This window comes from Sander lucioperca, chromosome 18 (assembly GCF_008315115.2).
Source record: "Sander lucioperca isolate FBNREF2018 chromosome 18, SLUC_FBN_1.2, whole genome shotgun sequence".
Taxonomy (NCBI): domain Eukaryota; kingdom Metazoa; phylum Chordata; class Actinopteri; order Perciformes; family Percidae; genus Sander; species Sander lucioperca.
In genome coordinates, this window is record NC_050190.1 from 4357910 (window position 1) to 4380506 (window position 22597).

General features: G+C 42.8%; 1 protein-coding gene across 15 annotated transcripts in view; it reads right to left on the reverse strand.

Annotated features, from left to right (window-relative positions):
• The window catches only part of fgfr3 (fibroblast growth factor receptor 3), a 95272-nt gene that overhangs the window by 52514 nt on the left and 20161 nt on the right, over window positions 1-22597 (reverse strand). For 12 of the 15 annotated variants that reach the window (XM_035994374.1, XM_035994372.1, XM_031280335.2 and 9 more), the window contains exons 3-4: window positions 10295-10558; window positions 6145-6210 (exon numbers count right to left, since the gene is read on the reverse strand). In XM_035994374.1, the coding sequence (XP_035850267.1) occupies window positions 6145-6210; window positions 10295-10558 (330 nt within the window). The remainder of the gene's footprint in view (window positions 1-6144; window positions 6211-10294; window positions 10559-22597) is intronic. The other 3 variants (XM_031280337.2, XM_035994378.1, XM_031280336.2) reach the window with 1 other exon arrangement.

A 22597-nucleotide genomic window follows, 5' to 3' on the forward strand; every position in this document is an offset into this window, starting at 1 on the left:
GGAGGGCCTGCAGGGACTCAGGGCAAACAGAGTCGGAGGGAATGGCGGCCGTGGAGCAGCGTAGCGTGGCCCAGCGTCCGGCTCTCTGCTCTCCTGCCAGGGTAAACAAGGAGGCTGCATAGCTCAGGAGCACAGCACAGATTAGGCTCTGTTAACATTCCTCCCCCCCTACACACACACACACACACACACACACACACACACACTGCCCTTTCACTTCACACAGCCTCCGAGTGTGTGCACTGTTCTCCACACTGCGCAAAAAAACCACTCACTTTCATAACTCACACACATCGTGTGGGGGCTTACGATGGTTTGATCTCTGACCATTTATTTGCTCCTCTGTCAGGTCAGCATGAGAACTCCAACACAGCCGATCACTTTTCAAACTTGGTAATCGTCCAAAATAACTTGTTTAAGGGAGACAACACACCTCTCAGGATCCATTCAGGCATTATCAACCAACCATTGGCAGGGCTGTCCTCGACTTTAGTCTTTAGACGTTCTTAGTCGACTAAGGCTACGTTTACACGTGGCCGGCTATTTTCATAAACGGGACATTTCAACCTCTCCGTTTTCAAAAATATCATCGTGCACAGCTGTCAGTTTTTCAGAAAAGTGTTCGCTTACACGTACCCGTGTATATATGCCGTCAATGCGGTCAAGAGCATGCCAAACCTGTAGGGGGCAGTGTAACGAGAAGCTCAAGCCCACGTTAGCCAGTCAGAATCCATGAAAATATTAACAACAGCAACGAATCACTTCCTCTTTCTCTCTCTCGGCTGCCTAAACCTCCGTTTGTCTCAGTTTACAGGCAAACGTACAAACGAAGTTTTCCAAAAAAGTTTTTAGAAAGAATCGTTTTCAGAGGCGAATTCTCCATTTGCGTGTAAACGAAGGGCACAAACGAAGGGAAATGTCTCAGTTTTTCAAAATAACCATGACACATATGATTTTGTCGACTAATCGATTAGTTCAATCGACAGATGTGTGCGCTTTGAGTGGCTGCAAAGACTAGAAAAGCTCAATTTAACTAAAGTCCATTTACCATCTGTAAAACCGAGTTTCTCTACAAAGAATCCTGCAAAAGCACCACTTGAAATCTTGTGTTAAATCTGTGCACCACATGTGCTCGTAGGTTTCTTGGAATTAAATCATTGACTAATCAAATGACTAATCGACTAAAGAAATCTTAGTCGATCCAAACCAAACCAAGACCTAAACGACCGATAAGTCGACTAAGACTAACAGGGCGCAGCCCTGAACATTTTAACAGTTTATTTTGCAGAGTTCGTTCCCAAAGGAGATTTTATTGGGAGATATTCATGGTTTGGTGACGTCATTATCAATAATCACTGTCAGACTTTCACATGACAGGACTTAAACTGACTTGAACCGACGTCTGCACGGCCATGTGGTTTCCTTTGTGCTGCCTCTCACAATAGAAATGTCAGCCTCACACTTTAGTCAATAACATGCAGAATGTCCTGTGTACCTGCCTGGAGATACAGAGGCAACACACACGGCTGCTGTCTTTCTCTTCCAATAAAAAAAATGAAACACAAATCTGGTGTCAATCCTATAAATTGGTCGATAATATCATTCGCGCGAAGGAATTACTGTGGCTGCCGGGCAGTAATCTATCTCCTCTGCCTTTTTCCCAGAAGGCCGTGCTGAGCGAGTTGCGGAGGTGAGTGGAGAATGAGCTCATGACTGCAGCAGCTTGCCTGGTCTTTCTTTCTTGTCTCTCCTCCGATAACAGTCGGCTGTGGCCAGCAGCAGCATCATTTCAGCTGGCAGCATTTCAACAAATCTCTTTTTTTTTTGTGCCGTCTTTTCCCTCTTCTTTCACTCTGCATTTTCTTTCGGCTACGCTGTCAATCAACAATTGGTTTCTATCCCCTCTCCCTCATTAAAAGCCTGATTTCCCCATCTCCACATCTCTATTATCGTCCCTCTCTGCATGTGGATGTGGATGTTCTTCCGCTCGCCGACAGGGACTCTCCGTCTGGCTGTGTGGCTCTTCACGTGGCTTCCTTCCTTGCCATAGCCGTCTAATTAGCGCTGGTTTAGCGGACATTAAGCAGCGATAGGGGTTTAACGTTTCTGGGCTAATCCCTCTCCCTTTTGGCTGGGAAATCGGAGCCCCGTATGTCATGAGGTAGACTTACATCCAGAGATTAAGTCTGGCAGTCTGAGGCTATTTACTGGCATTCAGGATGTCTGTAGTAAAGCTGCTGCCACTTCGGCCCATTTAGAAAACACTTGAGGCTTTCAGCGCCAATTGCAGGTGTTAAGCTTATCCACGGCAACTTTCGGGTACAAAGACAGCAACGAGAAGCTTTCTGCAGTGTTACTCTGCATCTTATTCTGCTGCTTTCTCCTGTAATCTCTCTGGATAAGAGCACCAGCTTAATTCCTTGAAGAAAAAGGCAATACTGTATGAATATAAAGCCTACATGAAGACTACATTTTTAATTGTCCAACATCCGAGGTGAGCAGAATGCAGGGATTACATGTTAAAAGTGAACCATGACAAAGAATATTAACAGACATCCCTGTGTTCATCACATCATTATGTAAGTGCTTGAGTGCAACTAAGCACACACATAACTATTATTACTTACTTTCAGAGTTGTAAAATGACAGGATTAGGATAAATTAGGAGGTGATTTCTTGATCCATAACTGGGCTTTTACTCTTGTTTTCTTACTTACAGTTGTTACCTGTTTTTGACAGTCTGTCTTTCTCAAAGCTGCCTTTGCATGCTGCCATCAGCAACAACTGCCTCATTAAAATACTGATTTCTTTCCTGTCTCCAAACAGTGAGGAAATCCTGAACGTATATATAAAAAAAAAAATGGCAGAGAAAGAGAAAGTCAGCAGAACCCGCAAGAGCTTAAATAAAAAATTTTTTTGACATGATGTTTTTTTGCTTTTATTTTGATAGTAGAGAGGTGACAGGAAATGTGGGAAACAGAGAGATTAGGAGTGACAATAAAAGTCCCCTCTAACAGCGGACATACACTCAGTTGCCACTTTATTAGGTACACATAGCTAAAACATGTAGAACATTCCTTCATGAAGGTTATAATGTTCACTTGTCACATCACTTTAGTTAGAACTTTTGTGCCTTTTTCCACGCCAGTCCATTATTTCACGTCTCTCTCTCTCTCTCTCTCTCTCTCTCTCTCTCTCTCTCTCTCTCACTATGTAATGACTGTAGTGGACAATAGATTGGGTGAAACGTTAATGAGGAGCATGCGGCCTTTGGGGCTGTTTCAGTAAGCGCAGCGTGAGTCACTCTCAGCGTTTTATTTTTGAGTCGAGTGCAGCGACAGTTGATTTGGTTCGGAGCTTTTGTAGCGACTTTCACAAAGAGGCTTTGATTTCGGTTGGGCGTCCGCCTGTCACTTCGTCACTCCAAACAGTTCCACGTTTCGCCTCTGGCACAGATTTTGTCGAGCATTTAAGGTGGACTCGGATTCAGTTCAAGATATGATGGACTGTTTGACACTGCTGGCATGCTTTTTGGCTGTTTTCCCACTTTGACATGGGACTGCAAGGGATCCAAGGGATCGAACCACTGACTTTCCAATTGATAGACGACCGCTATACTACCTGATCCACAGCCACCCTATTGTCTCCCTCTATCCCGTCATCTCTTCCTCTCTCACCATATTTCCATCATTTCATTTCTCTTATTTTTTCCCGTCCGTCTCTAAGTGTATGCGCCTCGCCTCCCTCCGTAAGCTACAACAAAGGCAGCACAGTGTTGCGTCTGGTCCAGAGCCCGCCGAAGGGGTGGAGACGCTTTCTGTCTCTCCGGAGTCATGCTATCTGACAGAACAGAGCGTGCAAAGTGCACAGCAGCCAGCAGAAGCCGTCTCTCATCGCTCTTTGTTCACCTGCACCTGAACTCCGCGCGTCTCTGAATGCCAAAACAACTCCCATCACAACGGAGCGCTGAGAGGGGTGTTACCTGCTGGAGAACCTCAGGCTTTTGATCTGTGCGCTAGTGCCGGTTAGTTTAGTGCCCCCAGGAGAAGCTTTAATTTGAGCACAGCGAGACAGTGAGCGCTTATGAGAGCCATATAAAACCAATTACAGATATATAACATCTAATCAGTTGCATACACGCCATGATAGTCATGTAATTGCCAATAAAAGCTCTTTTCTAAGCAATTATTGTGGCTTCTATAGACACAATCTTTTATCACACTGACAAGTGAAACTCTAAAATGCAGATTAACTGTTGACAACATACATAATGTGAGGAGACTTTCTGTTCCACAAGAGGACAGTGGAACTACAGCAAACACTTTGCTCGCACTTTTCAACCTGTTCATCGGGTTAGCAACACAAGAATCCCTAAGGTAAATGGAAGAGACTTGATTCGGAGTCAGAGGGTCTGCAACCTTTGTAACCTCTGCAAGTATCATACTTTGTGAAAGAAATACTTATTTATTTAAACCAAAAAAGTTACTTTTAAATTAGGTTATTTCTTTGAGCAATGTTTGTTGAAGTGACTTATATTGCACTGCAGTCCTGCTGGGTGCCTTTTCTTGTATCAATAACGTATTGTATCAGTAACGTATTTTCTTGTATCAATAACGTATTGTATCAGTAACGTATTTTCTTGTATCAATAACGTATTGTGAATGTTTGTACTTCATACTAAGTAATCTTGGTCTCTGAAAGATAATAAAAATCACAACCTAAAATTGTAAGTAAACAAAACAAGTGTGGTTCGGCTATGGTTAAAATTAGATCCGTGAATTGATCCACACAACCTTTATAATCAATATATCCGATATAGGGGTACAATCTATCTTGTCACAGCCTTAAGCCCTATTCACAGGGGACTAGTATTACCTGGGGACCTCTAGTAATGTGTAATAATTGCAGAGGTCGTCTATCATCTTAATCCTGTGCAAATATGCCATGTCATGTTATAAATGAAAGTTTTGACAGAGCCTTGACATCATATGTGGGGGGGTAATGTCTGTCAATTTGAGTAAAATACAGACTTGGCATATTCATGCCAATGTGCCGCACCGAGTCCCATGTGAATAGGGCTTTAGTTTAAATTCTGTACTTCCCAGTCATGCTTGTTACTAACTTAGCTCCGGGGAGCTTATTCCCCGGAGTTCTTATGTTTTCTCGCCTCGCAGTTTTCCTTGGATTGGTGTGGCACCTGGATCGTGGTTGCAGCTGCTGCCGTGGTCCTGCTCGACGCCCTACTACGCCATGCACTGCTACTACTATTTTTTATTCATAGTTATCTTTATTGGTACTATAATTGCTACTGTTCATCATACCAACTGCTATAATTACTTTGAATCCTATTTCTCCTTATCTGTATATCTGTATCAGTGTCTCTGTGTCCCAACCTGCAGCAGCAGATGGCCGACTACCACCAAGAGTCAGGGTCTGTTGAGGTTTCTGCCTGTGAAAAGGAAGTTTTTCCTCGCTTCTGTCGCAGTGCTCACTCCTGAGGGGGAAATTGTCTGGTCTTTTTAAATTATAGAGTGTGGTCTAGACCTACTCTATCTGTAAAGTGTCCTTAGATAACACCATAAAAAACAATTGAATTGAGTTTTTGATGGAAGGGAAATGAAATTGTAGAGAAATGTAACAACATAACATCCAAACAAAGACCCGTTCACAGCCGTTAACAGCTCCCACTTCATTCAGCAGTCTGCGTGGCAGCAGGTGCTGCTCATTAAGCTTAACGACGCAGTTCAGGCAGCTTTAATGGAACTCAGGTTGGATTTTCGACATGAGAATTCGACAACACATTAATGCTTGGTGTTTAAGTGCTAAGAATACTGTTGCTAGGTGGCAAAAAAAAATACTAAAAAATGGAGGTTGCTTTGTTCTCTTTTCAGAAATGATGAATGATTTTTTTTTTTTCTAACATTTCAAAGACATGTTTAGGAATATTTAAATTTCTGAATTTGAGTCAAAGTTCTTCTGCTGTTCAGGTTTTTGGCTTTATAAGATAATTCCATACAAGGTTGTGAATCATGAGTCAGTTTAGTCTGACTCATCTCGGTAAGCAGGAAAGGCTCCAAAATATCGCCTTACTTACACCAAACAACATTGTTTAAGTAAAAAAAAAAATAGGAATTAAGAATTCACCATTTCCATTACCTGCATCTTCTGGATCTTCGTCATAATCTTCATCATCACCAGATGACAGAGAATCTTAAAAGAAAAGACAAACAGTGGAATAAATGTTTAGATAAAAGCTAATGGTGAACAAATCTTACTTTGCATCTGTAGGCCTACTCATTCATCTGGACAACTTCATTCTTCAGACGACTTGAACTACATCAGCACATCAGATAACACAAAAAGTAGGCTACATCTGGAAAAGCTTGCAGCCCAGAATTGACTGTGTGCAAGACAAGAGGGAAATAGAGTGGGGAAAAAACAAAGCAGGAGTTTTGTGCATGTGAAATGCCCAGTGGAGATTAAATGGTGTGTGCTCACCAACAACTATGATTAGACATGTACACACAGATAGTCTATATATACACACACACACACACACACACACACACACACACACACACACACAAATGCATATTAAGCTCATTGAGAACCTCATGAATGAGTCTACAGTTCTCTGCAGCATGGCGGCTTGCTCAGAAAAAAATACAACCAAAACATTTCCACAGACGTTAGAAATGGGAGTCATTAGTCCTGCTGCGGCACACTCGTGTGATACACACACACAAAAACAACTTAATCGTTGCAACAAACACAGACGCTAACTCTTGCTAGCAGTTAGCGTATCGGATGGCGTCTAATTATTCTCCGGCCGCAGATACGATTGTTTAGATTTGCTGTATCACACATTTTCACGGCTGTGTTGTAATTATTTTCAATCTGACCTCGAGGTTTTTCTGGTTCAGCTTCACAGGTCTGGGTAATGAGAGCCAGCTGCTACCTCGACAACCGCGGTGAGCCAAAACTGCTCCTGAAACTCCTGACGAGCAGGTTTTAGTTTCTATTATTCGACATCTCAGTCCACGACTCAACTTGACTACTGTGGTGCTGCTCAACAGAGAGAAGTCAGACTCACATTACAGTTTGCATACGTTCCATCACTGTCAATAAAGTAAAGCACTGAAAATGAGAGAAAAGCAGGGGCCCTTCAGACAACAAGTCTACTGCCATGCTAGCAGCTCTGTGAGGCTTCACTTGAGCTAAACGCTAACATCAGCATGCTAACATGCGCACAATGACAATACTAACATGATGTTTAGTAGGTAAAATGTTTACCATGTTAACGATGTTTGTTGACAGGCTAGCAATAGCTAATTAGCACTAAACACAGACAACAACAAACCCCAGATTTACCATATTAGCTTAAGATACCAGTCAATCACGCCGACTGCACTCAAGTGCACAGTTAAATAACTTAAACAGAATTTAAGATTTAAGAATCAGCAAATATGTCATGAGAAATGATATTTACGAGATGTGGCTAAAAGCTCCAGAATATTTCCAGTAGGCCTAAGTGGACCTTGTGCAAAAATATTTTTTCTTGGGTCAATAATGAACCTTGAAGCTAAAAAACTAAAATCAACATTTTCCTTTGTTTAAGCTTCCGAATAAGGCAATAAGCCAACACGGTGTAACTGTGGATTTGTATACAAACTAACTTTATTGGAACAAAAGGATAACTTGTTGAGTAAAATAGGAAGAATGGTTGCATTCTTTTCGAACATTGCGAAAACAAGACTCAACTTTAAACAAGCTACAACTCTGAGCCAAAATCTATCTCAGTATAGGTACAGACTAGTGCCAAAGACAATTCAGTTTAATCTATCCCAGTCCATTTGGAAATACGTATTTTAGCATACTATGTGCTTTTGCTAAAACAGGTATACAACATATTTCACTACGTCTACAAACAATTCTCGAATAGCCCTCCAGACATTTATGCTGCATCTACAAAACCTCTAAACAAAAGTTGCTCATTTTCATACAGAACTTCTTTCACGCCCTCACATTACAGCCTCTTGCTTTCAACATGTGTGCTGAGTTTGTGTGTGTGTACAGTATGAGCTGGCCGCTCTCTGCTGTCTGGACGCCGTCCAGGTGCTAAATCTGATACCGCTCCTAAATATCTGACACCTTACTCAAATATTTGAGGGAAAACACAATAGTCCATGTGTGTTTTAGATGAAGCCGAGTATCTGTGTTTACAGTAGAGGGAAGAGAGCAGGATATTGTCGCTACATACTGTAAGAAGTCTGACTTCCCAAGAAATTTGAAAAGTGTGCTGAAATGAAGTGTCGAAATGATATGAAATGTCTGACAATGTGCTGCGATGAATTTCGCTTCCGGTGTGGGGTTTTCTCCTGAAACAAGCCAAGCTGGAAGCAAATGCAGTAATCTCACCTCATCATAATGGGAGATTTTTTTGTTGCTCTAAAATCTGAGTTTAAGATGAACATAACGTGGAAGGATGCATGTGTTCTTCCTTTGAAATCAGTGATTGTGGGGACTGTGTGTTTGCATGTGTGGTCCTGCAGTCTGGAGATGATATGTGGGTCCAGGAGGAGAAGCTGTCCACCTCTGATAAGTCCTAGAAAAGGCCATTTTCTCCCAGGCTTGAGGCCAAACACATGTATCTGTGTGTGTGTGTGTGTGTGTGTGTGTGTGTGTGTGTGTGTGTGTGTGTGAGTGAGAGAGAGAGAGAGGCGGTGGGGTGGTTTGAGAGGGAGCAAACTCATTTCTTGCCACCCCATCTGTTTTCAATGATGAAATGTTTCGAGCTAATTGCTTTCTAATTAGTTGTCAATAACAGGCTCAGCTGGTGTTCATGCGTTTAACGGCAAAAAGCCGCCTGACTTTTAAGCTACTGCTCGCTCCCTTCTGACCCCCCCCTCTCCCCCCCCAACCACCTTCTCCCCTCCTGCATTCCTATTAGAGCTCTGTTTGCATCACACACTTGTTTAAGACGTTACTCATCCCCTCGTAAGATAATGAATTTCACCTTTGACTGTGCATCATGAGGGGGAATCTGTGTGAAACTTGGCTGGGTGTTAGCCGGTGAAAGTCTGTGCTGGTGTCACGCTTTGTGTGTGCGTGCGTGTGCAGCTTGGCAGGCAGCTAACCAGGAGTTGAAACCGAGCAGGAGCAGAAAATAATAGAACTTTTCTTCTGAGCAAAGTTTTCACTGTTTTTACGGACCGTTATGAAAAGCTGTCGTGTCAAGACACCACTGCTGTAACTGTTCCACTGTGTTTATTGATAGGAAATACTTTTGATTCTCAGTTGTCTGTCAGACGGGCAGAAAAAGCTGAGGCAGGTCGGTTTTCTGAGAGTTCCACAGGGTGCAGCCAAAGGGCCTGTTTCCATTGGAGCTCTGCTAGTGACTCAAGTATCTTAAGAAAAAGAGTATGTTTTTAGTGTTATAGTTTATTTAAAGGGAAATGTCACTGAAAATGCATACATCTTTTTTTCATTCACATTGCAAGGAAACAATGCTATGTCTATTTATTTTTAAATCTTATTGAAGTACTTGAGTACGACTGTTAGAAGGCCCAAGAGGTGAAAGTCACCAAAACTTCATAAGAATAAAACGTTAAATCATCTCATGAGTAGAGCTGCAAAGATTAATCAATTAATGGATTAGTTGTTAAAGGTGCTCTAAGCGATGTCACGCATTTTTTAGGCTGCAACATTTTTTGTCACATACAGCAAACCTCTCCTCACTATCCGCTAGCTGCCTGTCCCCTGAACACACTGTAAAAAAACGCGTCCTCTGTAGACAGCCCAGGCTCCACAAACGCCAACAAAAACAAACTGCGCCAACCTGCACCACCAAACATAACAAAGGTGGGGGTTGGGGGGTTAGTGCACAGAAGGGAGGGGGAGGGGATGAGATGAGGAGGAGGGAGGGGCAAGCTAGCCTCCGTTTTGTGTGACAATACTTCCACGTCAACAAGAAGTGACGTCACCCAACATCGCTTAGAGCTATTCAGATCCTTGACTTAAGTAAAAGTACTATTCCCACACTGTAAAAATACTCTGTTACAAGTAAAAGTCCTGCATTGAAAACTGGGTTACTTTGACTTTTTACTTAAGTAAAAGTATGAAAGTAGTGGCATGAAAAGAAGAGACTCAAGAAAAGTACCTCAACATTTCTACTTAAGTACAGTACTTGAGTAAATGTACTTGGTTACATTCCATCACTGGTGCTGATGAAATCTAAAATGCTCGAGCAAAATGACAAAAGACGGGTGTAAAATCAGCCTCTTGTTGCTCTCACCTGTCACCCGGAGGGTGTAGTTGCTGAGCAACGTGTTGCTGTGGGCGAGACGGCAAGAGTAGACGCCCGAGTCTTCGTACGACACGTTGATGATTCTCAACATCCTCTGGCCCAGCCGCGTCCTGTTGCTAGGCACCAGCCCGGTGCCGTCTTTGAACCAGACAACAGGCTCTGAGTGGTCTTCCAGGTCGCAAGGCATTTCCAGCGTTTCCCCCATCCCCAGAACATAGTCCTCCAGGAAGGCTGTCTCGCTGGACACAGAGTCTGCACACAAAGACAAGACAGACGCTTTGTTTTCAGCATGTTTCAAGATACATCCAACTTCATGTTTCATTGTAAATCTGTGTTCAGGACTGTGTTGTACATCTTTCAATTTGGTATTGTGATTACTTATTATTCTTTATTATTTACAAAGCTTCTTAGGAGCCCTCCAGAAAGCTCAGGTACTTTCCCCCTTTTCTAGTACATACATCCAACCTATGATATTTTTTCAAACGTTGCCACCCTAGCCATCTCACAAGCCCACTCCTAGATTGACAGCACCCCTTCATTCTTCCATCCTCTTAAAATAATCAGTCTGGCTATCATTAAACTAGTCTGGACCCAGCTTCTTATGTGCTAATCCTTCCCGTTTAGGATTGACCCATCTCCCAGAACAAATAATCTCAGGCTGTATGGAACCTGGGTCCCTCCAATCTGACATCTGAAATCCCTGGACCTTATCACAGGAACATAGGACATGTCTTTCAGTTTTAAAGCAAAATCAATTTGTAACAAAAGCTTCAATTTACAGATCACTGTATGCATTCTATTTGTCATCTATCAAGTAAAAATTCCCAAATTTTCTCTGGTGCTGCTTCTCAAATGCAGACGTTTGCATCTGCATAGTTAGATACTTCTTTAGATTTATATCACTTTAAATTGAATACTTAATGCGGTTTGGACTTTTTAAGATAGAGAATAACACAGCAGGCTAATCAACAATGAAATTGCTACTGGCGTCCCGCTAACATCAGGACACAATGTTGGCTATATTGAGGGAAAACAAGGCAGCTCAGCTAGGCGACGTCTGCCTGTTTGCAATCCTGTAATATCAGAATCACTTTTCTCCCCACAGGTATAGATTGTAAACTTCTAATAATTAAAGCATTAGGACTTTGTATAAACACGTTCTTCCTTTTTTCCCTCAGTGTAATTAAGAGGCAAATTCAGTCACAGTTTTCTCAGTATAAGAAAAGACCCCCCCCCCACCCAACCTGAAACAAAGAGGCAGTGATGCAGAATTAACTGCCGACCCGCTGGCGAGCTATCCACTAATCTGCCTCTGCGAATCAGAATGGTGCAACTTTTTTATTCCAGCGTGAAGACGAAGACAGATCTGGGCTGTGTGGAAATTAAACTCCCGCCCTTCTCCGCTCCAACCTTCCCTGTCAAACACCAGCTCATTTACTCCAGGAGCTCCATGTGCCAGCTCGGTAAGAGCCAGGGGAAAATCAACATGTTTACTGGCTTTCACTTAAAGGACGGAGGAGACATGGAGGGCTCGTCTGGATAAATAAACAGTGGCTCTCCTCATGTCCTTCCATCAGAGGTCTCTTCTCATCCAGACCTCAATTAAACATCATCGCCATCACAGGGAGAGACAGAAGTAACCTCACGCGCCACTTGGGTCGCTCTGGCAACCATTCAAGCCAACGCCATGACGTACACAAACATAAGGACACTTCTGAGCACGCAAACAAACGCATGCATACTTGCCCATATGCGAGACGTGTAGCACAAACAGCCCCTGCTCGGGCAACGGAGTACGCAACACGCACTTGTTTGCGCACACTGATGCACACACCCATGGGAAAGACTGAATAGGGTTGTTAAGAGTGTGATTTATGATGGCAAATACACCCAGTGTTGACCCGCTGAAAGGGCAGCGAGCCTGACATAGGCTCGCTGACAAGCAGCGAACGTGAACGCAGCCCTCTCTCTCTCTCTCTTACAGACAGCCTCGAAACCGAGATTAGTAAATTGGAGTTGAGAGGCAAGGTTGGAATCAAGAGCGGCCCAGACAAGACAATCTTCACGGGGAATACGTAATAGGTGCTCTAAATTATAGATGGGCTCTTTTCAGTGTGAGACAGACGGCTGGTGTGGACAAAACGCGAGCCAAGGAGACGAAAGCACCCTCGCAGGCAGGCAGACAGACAGACAGACAGACGTGCTGTTTATGTGGGAGAAGCAGCAGGTAACGCTGCCAGAGTTCCCTTGAAAAACACCAGTATGTTGGCATATCATCAGCGCTCCGAATTTAATTTTCTTCTATGTACTGCAGGTCTTAAAGGCCCCATATAATGCTCATTTTCAGGTTCATACTTGTATTATTGCTTTCTACTAGAATATATTTACATGCTTTATTATTCAAAAAACACATTATTTTCCTCATATTATCCGTCTGAACATGCCTGTATTCCTCCTCTGTCTGAAGCGCTCTGTTTTAGCGCCTGTCTCTGATTGGTCAGCGTTTCTGAGTCTTCCACATCTGCACTCATTGCAGCCGGGGAATGACTGTAACGGCACTCTTTCTACCTATATATATATATATATATATATATATATATATATATATATATATATATAGTATAGTTGTGTGACATCACAACCATACAGAAATCCTGACGGCTCGTTTCTGAATAACGGCTGTGTGCATTTCTCTGTGGATACTTTTACAGTATTAGTAGCACATTGACCTGCTGTATAATAGAAAAAGACATGGACATCTCAGTTTTTACAATATGGGACCATTAAATAAAGTGAACTGAATATGAGTAGATGAGTTGTGAATTGTTTTCTCTCTTATTACACCCATTAAAAAATCATGGAGATCTTAAGTCAATAATGTGCTTTAACGTGGCTGTGCAGATCTCTGCCTGGCCTCTGGCTTTGACAACTATATTTACAACTTCTTTTTTTTAAAGCAGAAAGGCCCATTCAGGAGAAGAAAAACACAGAGGCCACGATGCACGGAGCATAAATTCGAGCCCAGCATGAATGGCTCGCTACCTTCGTGCATTACTTATGACCTCTGTGAAAGAAAAGGAGAAAATAGGTCTTAGAGTATCTTCAGGTCTTTAACATGGGGAATTGGGCTTTATGGGGTAGATATAATAATCCCCAGAGACTCATAGCTCACTTTGGCTTCATGGAGCAGCAGCAGCAGCAGCACAGAGGATTTACGGGAACTGTTTCTTTGTATTAGGCACATATTTACTGCTTAGAGGGTATCTTCAGCCAAATAACAAAACCATTTTCTCACTTCCACCTAATGGTATCTAACATTGTAGAGAGTTTACACATGTACTTGAAGCCACCTCTCTGGAGGAACATATGGATTAGATATTACAGCTTATTTCATTAGGAATAGTCATAGCAAGGCAAGGCAACGTGTTTGTGTGATCCTACTGTAAAAGGAATACTTTTGTTTTGATCCCGGGGAAAATAGATGGGAGGAACGTTTGTGCACCGGCTTGAATGCTTACATTGCCAGAGGCGAAACAAATGCAATTTACTGAAAGAACAAAGCAAAACAAAGATATATCTTTCATACATAAAAAAATAATAATAATAATAACTAAATAAATCTATTTTTTAGGTGTCACACAAAAGAGCAAAGCCCCCTTTTTTTGGCCACCGTCAGTGACAAAATATCTGCTTCAGATGCTGTACTTTGAAATGCAGATTTAAATGTGGAGTTATAAAAAAGAGCTGCTTTGAATAAAAGTGGATTTGGACAACATTTGAGGACCGATGTAGCAGCCGCTGAGGCTGTAGCTGCCTCGCTGTACCTTCAAGTGAACGTCCTGCAATGTCCGGTGATACGTTTGATCACACTTGACGACAGACAGCTCTGGAAGTGCGTCACAGAGAAATCTGACGGAACGTGTGGAGCTGAATGAACGTGAACCTCTGTATGTGAGTAACGCTGGGTTTCCACGGGCAGCTGAAATAACGGCAGAGAGGAGCCATTCAATTCATTCCCTATGAGAACAGCAGTATGAGCCAATTTCGCTGGCGACGGTGAAAGTGCCCCCGGATGTTCACCGCTCTCCCCGCTCTCCCGAGGTTTTGCAGAGCGGTAGCTTTAGGTTTACGTTCTTTGTCCTCTGTGAACCTCTTGGCGACGAACTGTTTGATTTCAAAGCACTTCATGAATAAATCAGACCTGAAGTGATTCTGATGAAGCAGATACACGAAAGCTCGGCTGCAGCATGCTGGTGCCGCCAAGCATTGCATCAACATATAGACATTCCCGCTGTTTTCTCGTCCGGTGTAGCATGTGTGAGCTATTGGCTGCCTGGTGTGTGTGTGTGTGTGTGTGTGTGTGTGTGTGTGTGTGTGTGTGTGTGAGTGAGTGTTTGAAGGGGGTGGGAGCACTCTCGCCGGAACCTGGGGCCAGCTGGAAGCAATGTGTGATATGTACTCTTTGAGTGCGTGTGTGTAAATGTGATATCTACGTGTGTGTGTGTGTGTGTGTGTGTGTGTGTGTGTGTGTGTGTGTGTGTGTGTATCTGCGATTGTAAACGATGAACAGTGTGTGTGTGTGTGTGTGTGTGTGTGTGTGTGTGTGTGTGTGTGTGTGTGCAGCACAGGCTGGATGGACGGTCACTCCATAAATCAAGAGGCCCCTGCCCTCCTGGCCCCTTCTTACCCTTTCGGCTCGATATCATAACAAATAGCCCTTCACTATAATATAAAGTCTCTCTTTGAGATACTGCGGCACGCTGTGCGTTAACGCACCGCATACAGACTCCGTCTTCTCTGTGCGTCTGAAGAGGTTTATTTATCCTCTACAAACTTCTCCAGGGGCCGGCGGGCAGGCTGCGGCCCTAGGGATGAAAAGACCTCTTTATGTAAAAAAGCCTTTCTACGCCTGCTTCTCTCTAACACACACACACACACACACACACGCACAAGCATGTATACACACACACTGAGGGACTGAGCGAGGGATCCTTGAGGAACAGGAAGGAGTGTAGACCAGACCGAGGAGCTGCCGCCATGGCTGCTGTCATATCAGGTCACAGGAGGGAACAAGGATGACGAATAGCTCAGTAAACACACTTAATTCCAGTTTATCCAACTAAGTTGTATGTTAAAGGGGCGATAAAAAAAGAGTCTGACTGTTTTACAACACGGGCTGACCGTCTGTGGCAGTTGATAGGGCTGTTACATAATAACTACATTTCCAAGTTTCCTCTCCAACTTTTGGAGAAGGAATGCGATGCTTTTGTGTCCCATACAAAATGTATTTCCCAGCGACCGTCGCACGCTGTGACACGGTCGCTGTTTTAAACACGGGGGTTAACATTGTGTGGTTGAAAAAAAGATGATGGTTTGGGTTCAAAGAAGCACGTCTGTTAGGAAGTTTAAGTTATGTAAGTCAGTCCCTCCAGAAAAATGCGATTATGCGATCGCATAATTCAATGCATAATCAGCCAAAGTCCGCATATTTTACACTTTTGCCGCATAAATTGCCGATTTCCGCGCAAAATAAGCGGGGCTTGCGTGATTTCATAATCCCCGCATTTTCGTTGCAAAAAAGTCACATATATCTTAGCAGAAAGTTGAAAAATGTTGCGTTTACTTCACACAAGAGCAGCCATTTTTCCCTGTTGCCATGAGAACGTTATGAAGTGACGCAATTACGCGACGTGAACATCATCGAAAAGCTGCAAACCCCGCGATGAAGCCATGATGAAACCGCAGTTTTTGCAAGTTCCCGCAATTTCATTGCATAAAATTGCATAATTATCCTGCATATTCCATCGCATTTTTTAAGAAAATGTGCCGCATAATCAACACATAAATAAACTCTGCATTTTTCAGGAAGGACTGGTAAGTAAGCACTGCACACATCCAGGAACCGGCTAGCTATAAGAACAAGGTAGCAATGGAGCATTTTTCACACTATCGTCACGGCTGAGCCGGCAAAAAAGAAGCAGAAAGCTAGGAAAGCATTATCGGAGGAACAGAGAAAGAGGAAATGGTAGACTGACCGAGCGAGTTTTTACAACAGTGTTGCCAAATATCTATTCCGAAGCTGTAGGGGGAGCAAAAAGCGAGAAAACAGCGAAGAAATTGCCAAAACTGCATAGCGCCCCTTTAAGTTAATGTTTCATTGCAGTGCATGCAGATGAACATGCAAAACTCCCAGTACGTTACGTACACTGTAAACCGTTGATGTAAATTCACAGCTAAAATACTCACAGTATCTTACTGTTTTAATGTTATACAGGATCATACTGTAAATGGCAATGCATTCTGGGAGAAAGTAATAAGCACTATCTGCGATAGTACAGATGTCACAGAACACTGAACATTTTGTATTATTTTCTAATGAAAACCTTGCACTTATTTGAATGAAGAAAAACTGTCAAATGTGGCATTCAGATGAACATTTTCACTTTCTTTTTCTCCAAGAGCACATCTGTGACTGCAGACTTTGCCGACGTGAACTGTCACCCCATTTTCAGCTTTTTTGTTGTTGTAAACATGTCTCTCTTCACTGTGATCCCTGTCTGAGCGTTTGACGCCGAGCGCTTGAGTGTACAGCAGGTAACAAAAAAAAAAAAAAAAAAATGGAAAACTCCACATTAAAGTTAAAATGAGGCTGAAAACTGTGAATCTACACTAAAATCTTGAAAAGATTGTTTTGTGTCTTGGTGTGTGCGCGCTGTTTCCTGGTGCGTGTCCCTCTTTTCAAATTCAGAGTGAGGAGGGTGTTTTCTGTCAGTAAATAACTAAATCGTGACATCACTCTGCTGGCACTTTGATGAAGTCATTTTCTGCTCCGGAGGAGATAAATACAGAGTTTTTATCTCTGCTGTGCTGAAACACTGTAGTAACACCAGATATGCTCAGAAAACAAACATTTTGCCAATTTAGTATCGTTTAAACTTCCTCCTGACTCTCAAGACTGTTTTAACATTTCGGTTTGCAAGAATAACGCCCCTCTTGTTTCGGCCAAGCTGCTTTGCATAAAGAAACATCCATGCAGGTTTAAACAGGCCGGCGAGAAGGATCATAAACAGTCAAATATATTACAAGACTCTGGTTCTGTAGTGGGAGCTTAACAGGTACTTTTACTGAGTCTGGTAGAAAAGCAGCAACACGTACTGTACCTTTTTTTTTTTAAACCGTATCTGCGTTTAAATCACTTTTGAAAGTGATGTATTCCAGATGGGCCGGGGAGACATTCATCTTTATCAAGCTCCCTTTTTCTCCTCCTCCTCCTCACTACAGCGACAAATGGCCTTTTTTATTGCAGATAATTAGTTGTTTTGCTTCCTGCTACTGAAAAAGAATGGACTCTCCTTTTCTTTTTCGAACAGGGAGAGCAAACACTTTCCACATTTCCAGACTGATCTCAAGAAGTGGCGTATGTATGACACGCCAAATCGCATGCCATTTTGGGCGTGTTATCAAGACGCATACTCGCTTTTTAGCATGTTTATCAACGCCGTTTGGCCTCCATTGACTTACATTACCTTGCGATTGCGTGTCAATTTACGCCGTAGCGAGTAGTATGAAAGCCTGAAAATCTGCATAGGGAGGTTGGTTGAGGTGGTGGATGGGTAAAACACGGGACTTTCACCCAGGAGACTGGGGATCGTGTCCCGCGTGTCACGTTTCCTAAACCCAACCGTCCCATTCTTTTCCTAAACCCAACCCGGTTATTGTTTTCCTAAACCCAACCGTCCAAAAAGCGATTATGCCTGCGTCTTGATAACACGCCAAAATGGCATACGAATTGGCATGTCATACATACGCCACTTATTGAGATCAGTCTGCAACCTGCCGCTGGATACGGTGTAGACATACACGTGGATAGCTCAAAATGCGTACAGATAACACGCCACTTTCTAAAGCCAAGTGGCGTGTATGTTTACGCGAAGTCATGATGTCACGTTGACATTTCTGTGATCGCTTAACGGCCAATCGGTGAGCATGTGTGTGACACCGGGATGTGTGCAGTGTGTCTGTACACATATGTTGGTACATTTAATCTGGGTTTTTCTGCAGTGAAAAGAGTTTATATTAGGGCTGAACGATTCATTGTTTTCAAATCGAAATCAGGGTTTGAAAGAATGCGATTGGCTAATCGTGAAGATGGCGATTTAATCGAATGTTTGGTGTAACATTTGGTTTAACATTATTTATTATTTTACTGTTTTTTCATACGATTTTTCAAACCACAAATCGTTTCCGTAAATGTTCTATTTTCAGTGGATCTTTCATTTATTTTTCATTACTTTATTTAACATGATGGTAGAAGGTGCTATATGTGGATGGCAGATCAGAAATTTGAGTTTACAGGAAAGTACTGACATGTTTTGTTATTATAACTTTAGCTTTACATGATAAATGTTGTGTGTTTGACTGGTCAATGTTCCATGCTTATTAAAAGAACAACACTTATTGCTGCCAGTTCATATCCATGTTCTCATCCTTGCATAAGAACATAGAGCAGTTTTGATGGTGTCTCATGTTATAATGCTCCATGACATGTTTTATCTGTTACACAGTGGATATTGAACTTTAGCTAAACTTTAAAAGAGAAAAAAATCGCAAATCGAATCATAATCGCAATATCTGGCAGAAAAATCCCATTTCATTTCCTGCAAATCGTTTTATATATATATATATATATATATATATATATATATATATATATATATATATATATATATATATATAAATGAATCCAAATTTCAGACTTTTTCTCACAACGTCTCCACGCTCCCAGATCTCAGCAGTTAACTTGGTAAGTAGAATCTTATTATTACCAATAGAAATGATGGCCAACGCTAAAAAAATAAGGCCTGAGATGTAAAAAAAAAAAAAAAAAAAAAAAAGAGAGAGATTATCTATTAAAGAAATGTGCTGAAGAGCCAGCGCCCCACACAGACAGACAGCATGCTTCAGACCGTGATGTCAGCCGCCCGTCTGCTCGCTGCGTCCCGCCAACACATTCTCTAACTTCTACTTCCTATGCTGAAAAACTGGACCGGCTGCCAACTCAACACCCCCTCACACAAGCCAGCATCACATGACCTTCAAACAGGATCTGTTGAGCCCCACACACACACACACACGCACACACACACACACACACACACACACACACACACACACCTCCATAAAGAGCACATTTCTCTTCCTCCATTTCACAGCTATGTGAGTTAGCTATTGTAAATCCTGATCGTCCTGGAAAAGCTCCCTCTTCTTTTTCTTTTTAACCCCCTCTATTTTTTTTCTTCTTTTTTTGCAATGTGCAGTGAACCCCCATCCCCCCCCCCTAATCTCTGTTTAATATGGTTTGGCCGGATGTAAAATACCTTTAGACAATGGCCTTAATCTGGGCCAGCCTGACAACCTCACACCGTTTGCAAAGAAGCCTGCCAGGAGAAAGATGGAGAGAGAAGAGAGGTGGCTCGGCGGAGATCAAGGAGGAAAGGAGAAAAGAGGAGAGGAGAGGGAGGGTTTCCCCAGCTTGTTGCCTCTATTCTTCGCTGAGCTGAGCCGCGCTTTATCAAAAGGAGCCCCTCAAATCAAGTTAAAGATAGACGTTGCCTCTAAACATCCCGCCCCGGCCTGTGCCAGCCCCCCCCCCCCCCCCCCCCAGCGCCTGGCCCTCCGCTCGGCTGCGCTAACGAGCATCGGAAGCTACTGTACATCCAGAACATATTGGCAGCGCCCAATCGTCTTTGCTCCTTTTATACCCTCGTCATCACCCCCACCTGCCCTCTGTCCCATCCAGCCTCAGAATAGGGCCCGGGTTTTGGTCCATGGTAATTGTCATTCCAAAGACGAACTGGCCTAGTTTCAATTCAACAGACAAGTGTAAGAAGAAGCCCGGCCCACAAAAGCCAGGATGTCTGCCAAGTGTGTGTTGGACTACTATACAACCTAATCACACTTCCCTTAACAACACGGATGAACCAATCCGATTACAATGCAGCTTCTTTGGATCTCAGAACATGGACGTCAAAAGCTTGTTTTTTAGGGCAGCAACTTGTCTTTAAACTTTAAATTTTCCCTTAACAAAGACATTGGGGGGTGATATTTTAGGAGTCAGCTGTGCAGTATATTGATTTAAGGTTACTCTGGGAAGGCCACATGATTTCACACACACACTTTGGAGGGAAAACCGATGCTAGGTCAGCACTACTGTACCCTGAGAGGCTTGCTGGAGAAAAAAAGACAAAAAGCAGAAATTGGGGCAAGAGCACAAAAATAAACGTGTGTGCTGGATGTGGAACAAAAAGGATTCTATTGAAATCCAAGACTCTTTCAAAACTGTGCCCACCTATACCTGAGAAATCAAGGTACCATCATAAAGTACCATCCTGGCAACATTGCCTGCAATGGCCAAATACAACCAGATATTACAGGAATTACCTGTGTAAACAGAATTTAAAAAAAGAATCATCTAATGGAATATCATATGTCATATCAACATAACATGTGTTGCACACACTGCACATGATTTGAATGAATGACAAAAAAGAGTGTTTCTAAAAAAGTTCAAAGTCTGAATGTGTCTTATCCAAAACCAGCCAGGCCAAGAAACTGGTCTGAACACACTGGTCCGGCTCAAACAGATGTACAGTGCTGGGATAAAGCCTGACATCCGCCGCCCAGGACGGCTGTCATTGATTTAAAGAAATACAAACACAACGAGTTTTTTTTTTTTCACCTAACCCAGAAGAGATAAGACACAGCGCTGACTGAAATGTTAAACTTTAACCCCTGCTGACCCAAACCCCTGCCCTGACCTCTGGCAACACACACACACACTCACACACACACACACACACACACACACACACACACACACACTTTTTGAAGGTCTTGGTCTTGTCTCGGATATCAACTGCTTTTTCACCAATCACCATTATTAAACGCAATTACTCATTGACTTTTGGAAAGATGTTGCATTTATTGAACTTAAAAAAAAAAAAAAAGAAAAAACAGTGACATAAATCACCAGTGAACACACCTTGAACTGTGAAATGTCCCTACTTCGCACAAAATTAGAGTTTATTCCAAACCGTAATGGGCAAAATAATCGTTTTTATCGATTGCATCGTTTACGATTGTGATAAAAATGATGAAATTTGATTAATTGTACAGCCCTAGCGCAAAGTTCCACTGTGTAAAATGCAGAAGTGCGTTGAGATTTCCAAAATCAAGCTGGAAACTTGAAGCGTGAATTTGTAAAAGCAGTTTGATTCGCTGAGGGTCTGAAGGTGGAGGCAGGGGTGTGTGTGTGTGTGTGTGTGTGTGTGTGTGTGTGTGTGTGTCTGGGTGGGGATCGGCGTTTACTGCTCTGTTTATGAAGCTGTTTATTAGCGCGCTGGGACCGCGAGGGTCCGTCTCTCTCGGCCTGGTTGTTACCTCTCCACGTGAAACCTGCAGATGCTCTGCCATGTGCTTCTGATCACCCACAAACACTCGACTTACTAGACTTCCTAGCTGTTTTATTATTTGCCTTTACCCACTTAGTCATTACATTCGCTTTAATGCTGATTATTAATCCAGAACCTCATTGTGTCAATATTTTTCAAAAGCACCAATAGTCTACCTTACAATATCGCCGCAATATCGATATCGATGTATTTGGCCAAAAATATCGTGATATTTGATTTGTTCTCCACATCGCCTAGCTCTAAAACTCGCTGATAAAGAAAAACCAGAAACACGTTGAAGAAGCAAAAACCGACATTGTTATTAGCATATCAACTCTCCTGGGCCTCCCCAGGTGAAACTCTTCAACGCAGGACTGGGGCACGTTCAATCTCTAAACGGTGTGCACCGCGTTGCTACAGTTTCCGGGTTGAACGACATGTTTCCTCGGAACGGTGTGAAACTTTGAGATATGTTTGCTCTCGTCAATTGGCTGTGTCACAGGTGATGCCCAAACAGCAGAGACGTGTCCGTAAACTCGTGGCTATATAAAGGCAGAGCGCTTGCGCACACAACAGGGTGTTCAACGCACCCCAAAAAAGGTGTTGCTACGTTGTCTCGGGAATAGTCTCGCATTGTGAGACCTTCCTCCACAGCGCTGCAGAGGGGGGTCTGGCTAGTCCACACAGCATTCTGGGATGTGAGAAAACGTGCTCTGGTTTATTGGCATTTCTTTAAACCAAGGAACTTGTTTTGGTGGAACATGTGTACATTCAAAGGTTGTTTTAGTGGTGCAACAGAAAACTCAGATTGGACAGATAGTCTAGCTAGCTGTCTGGATTT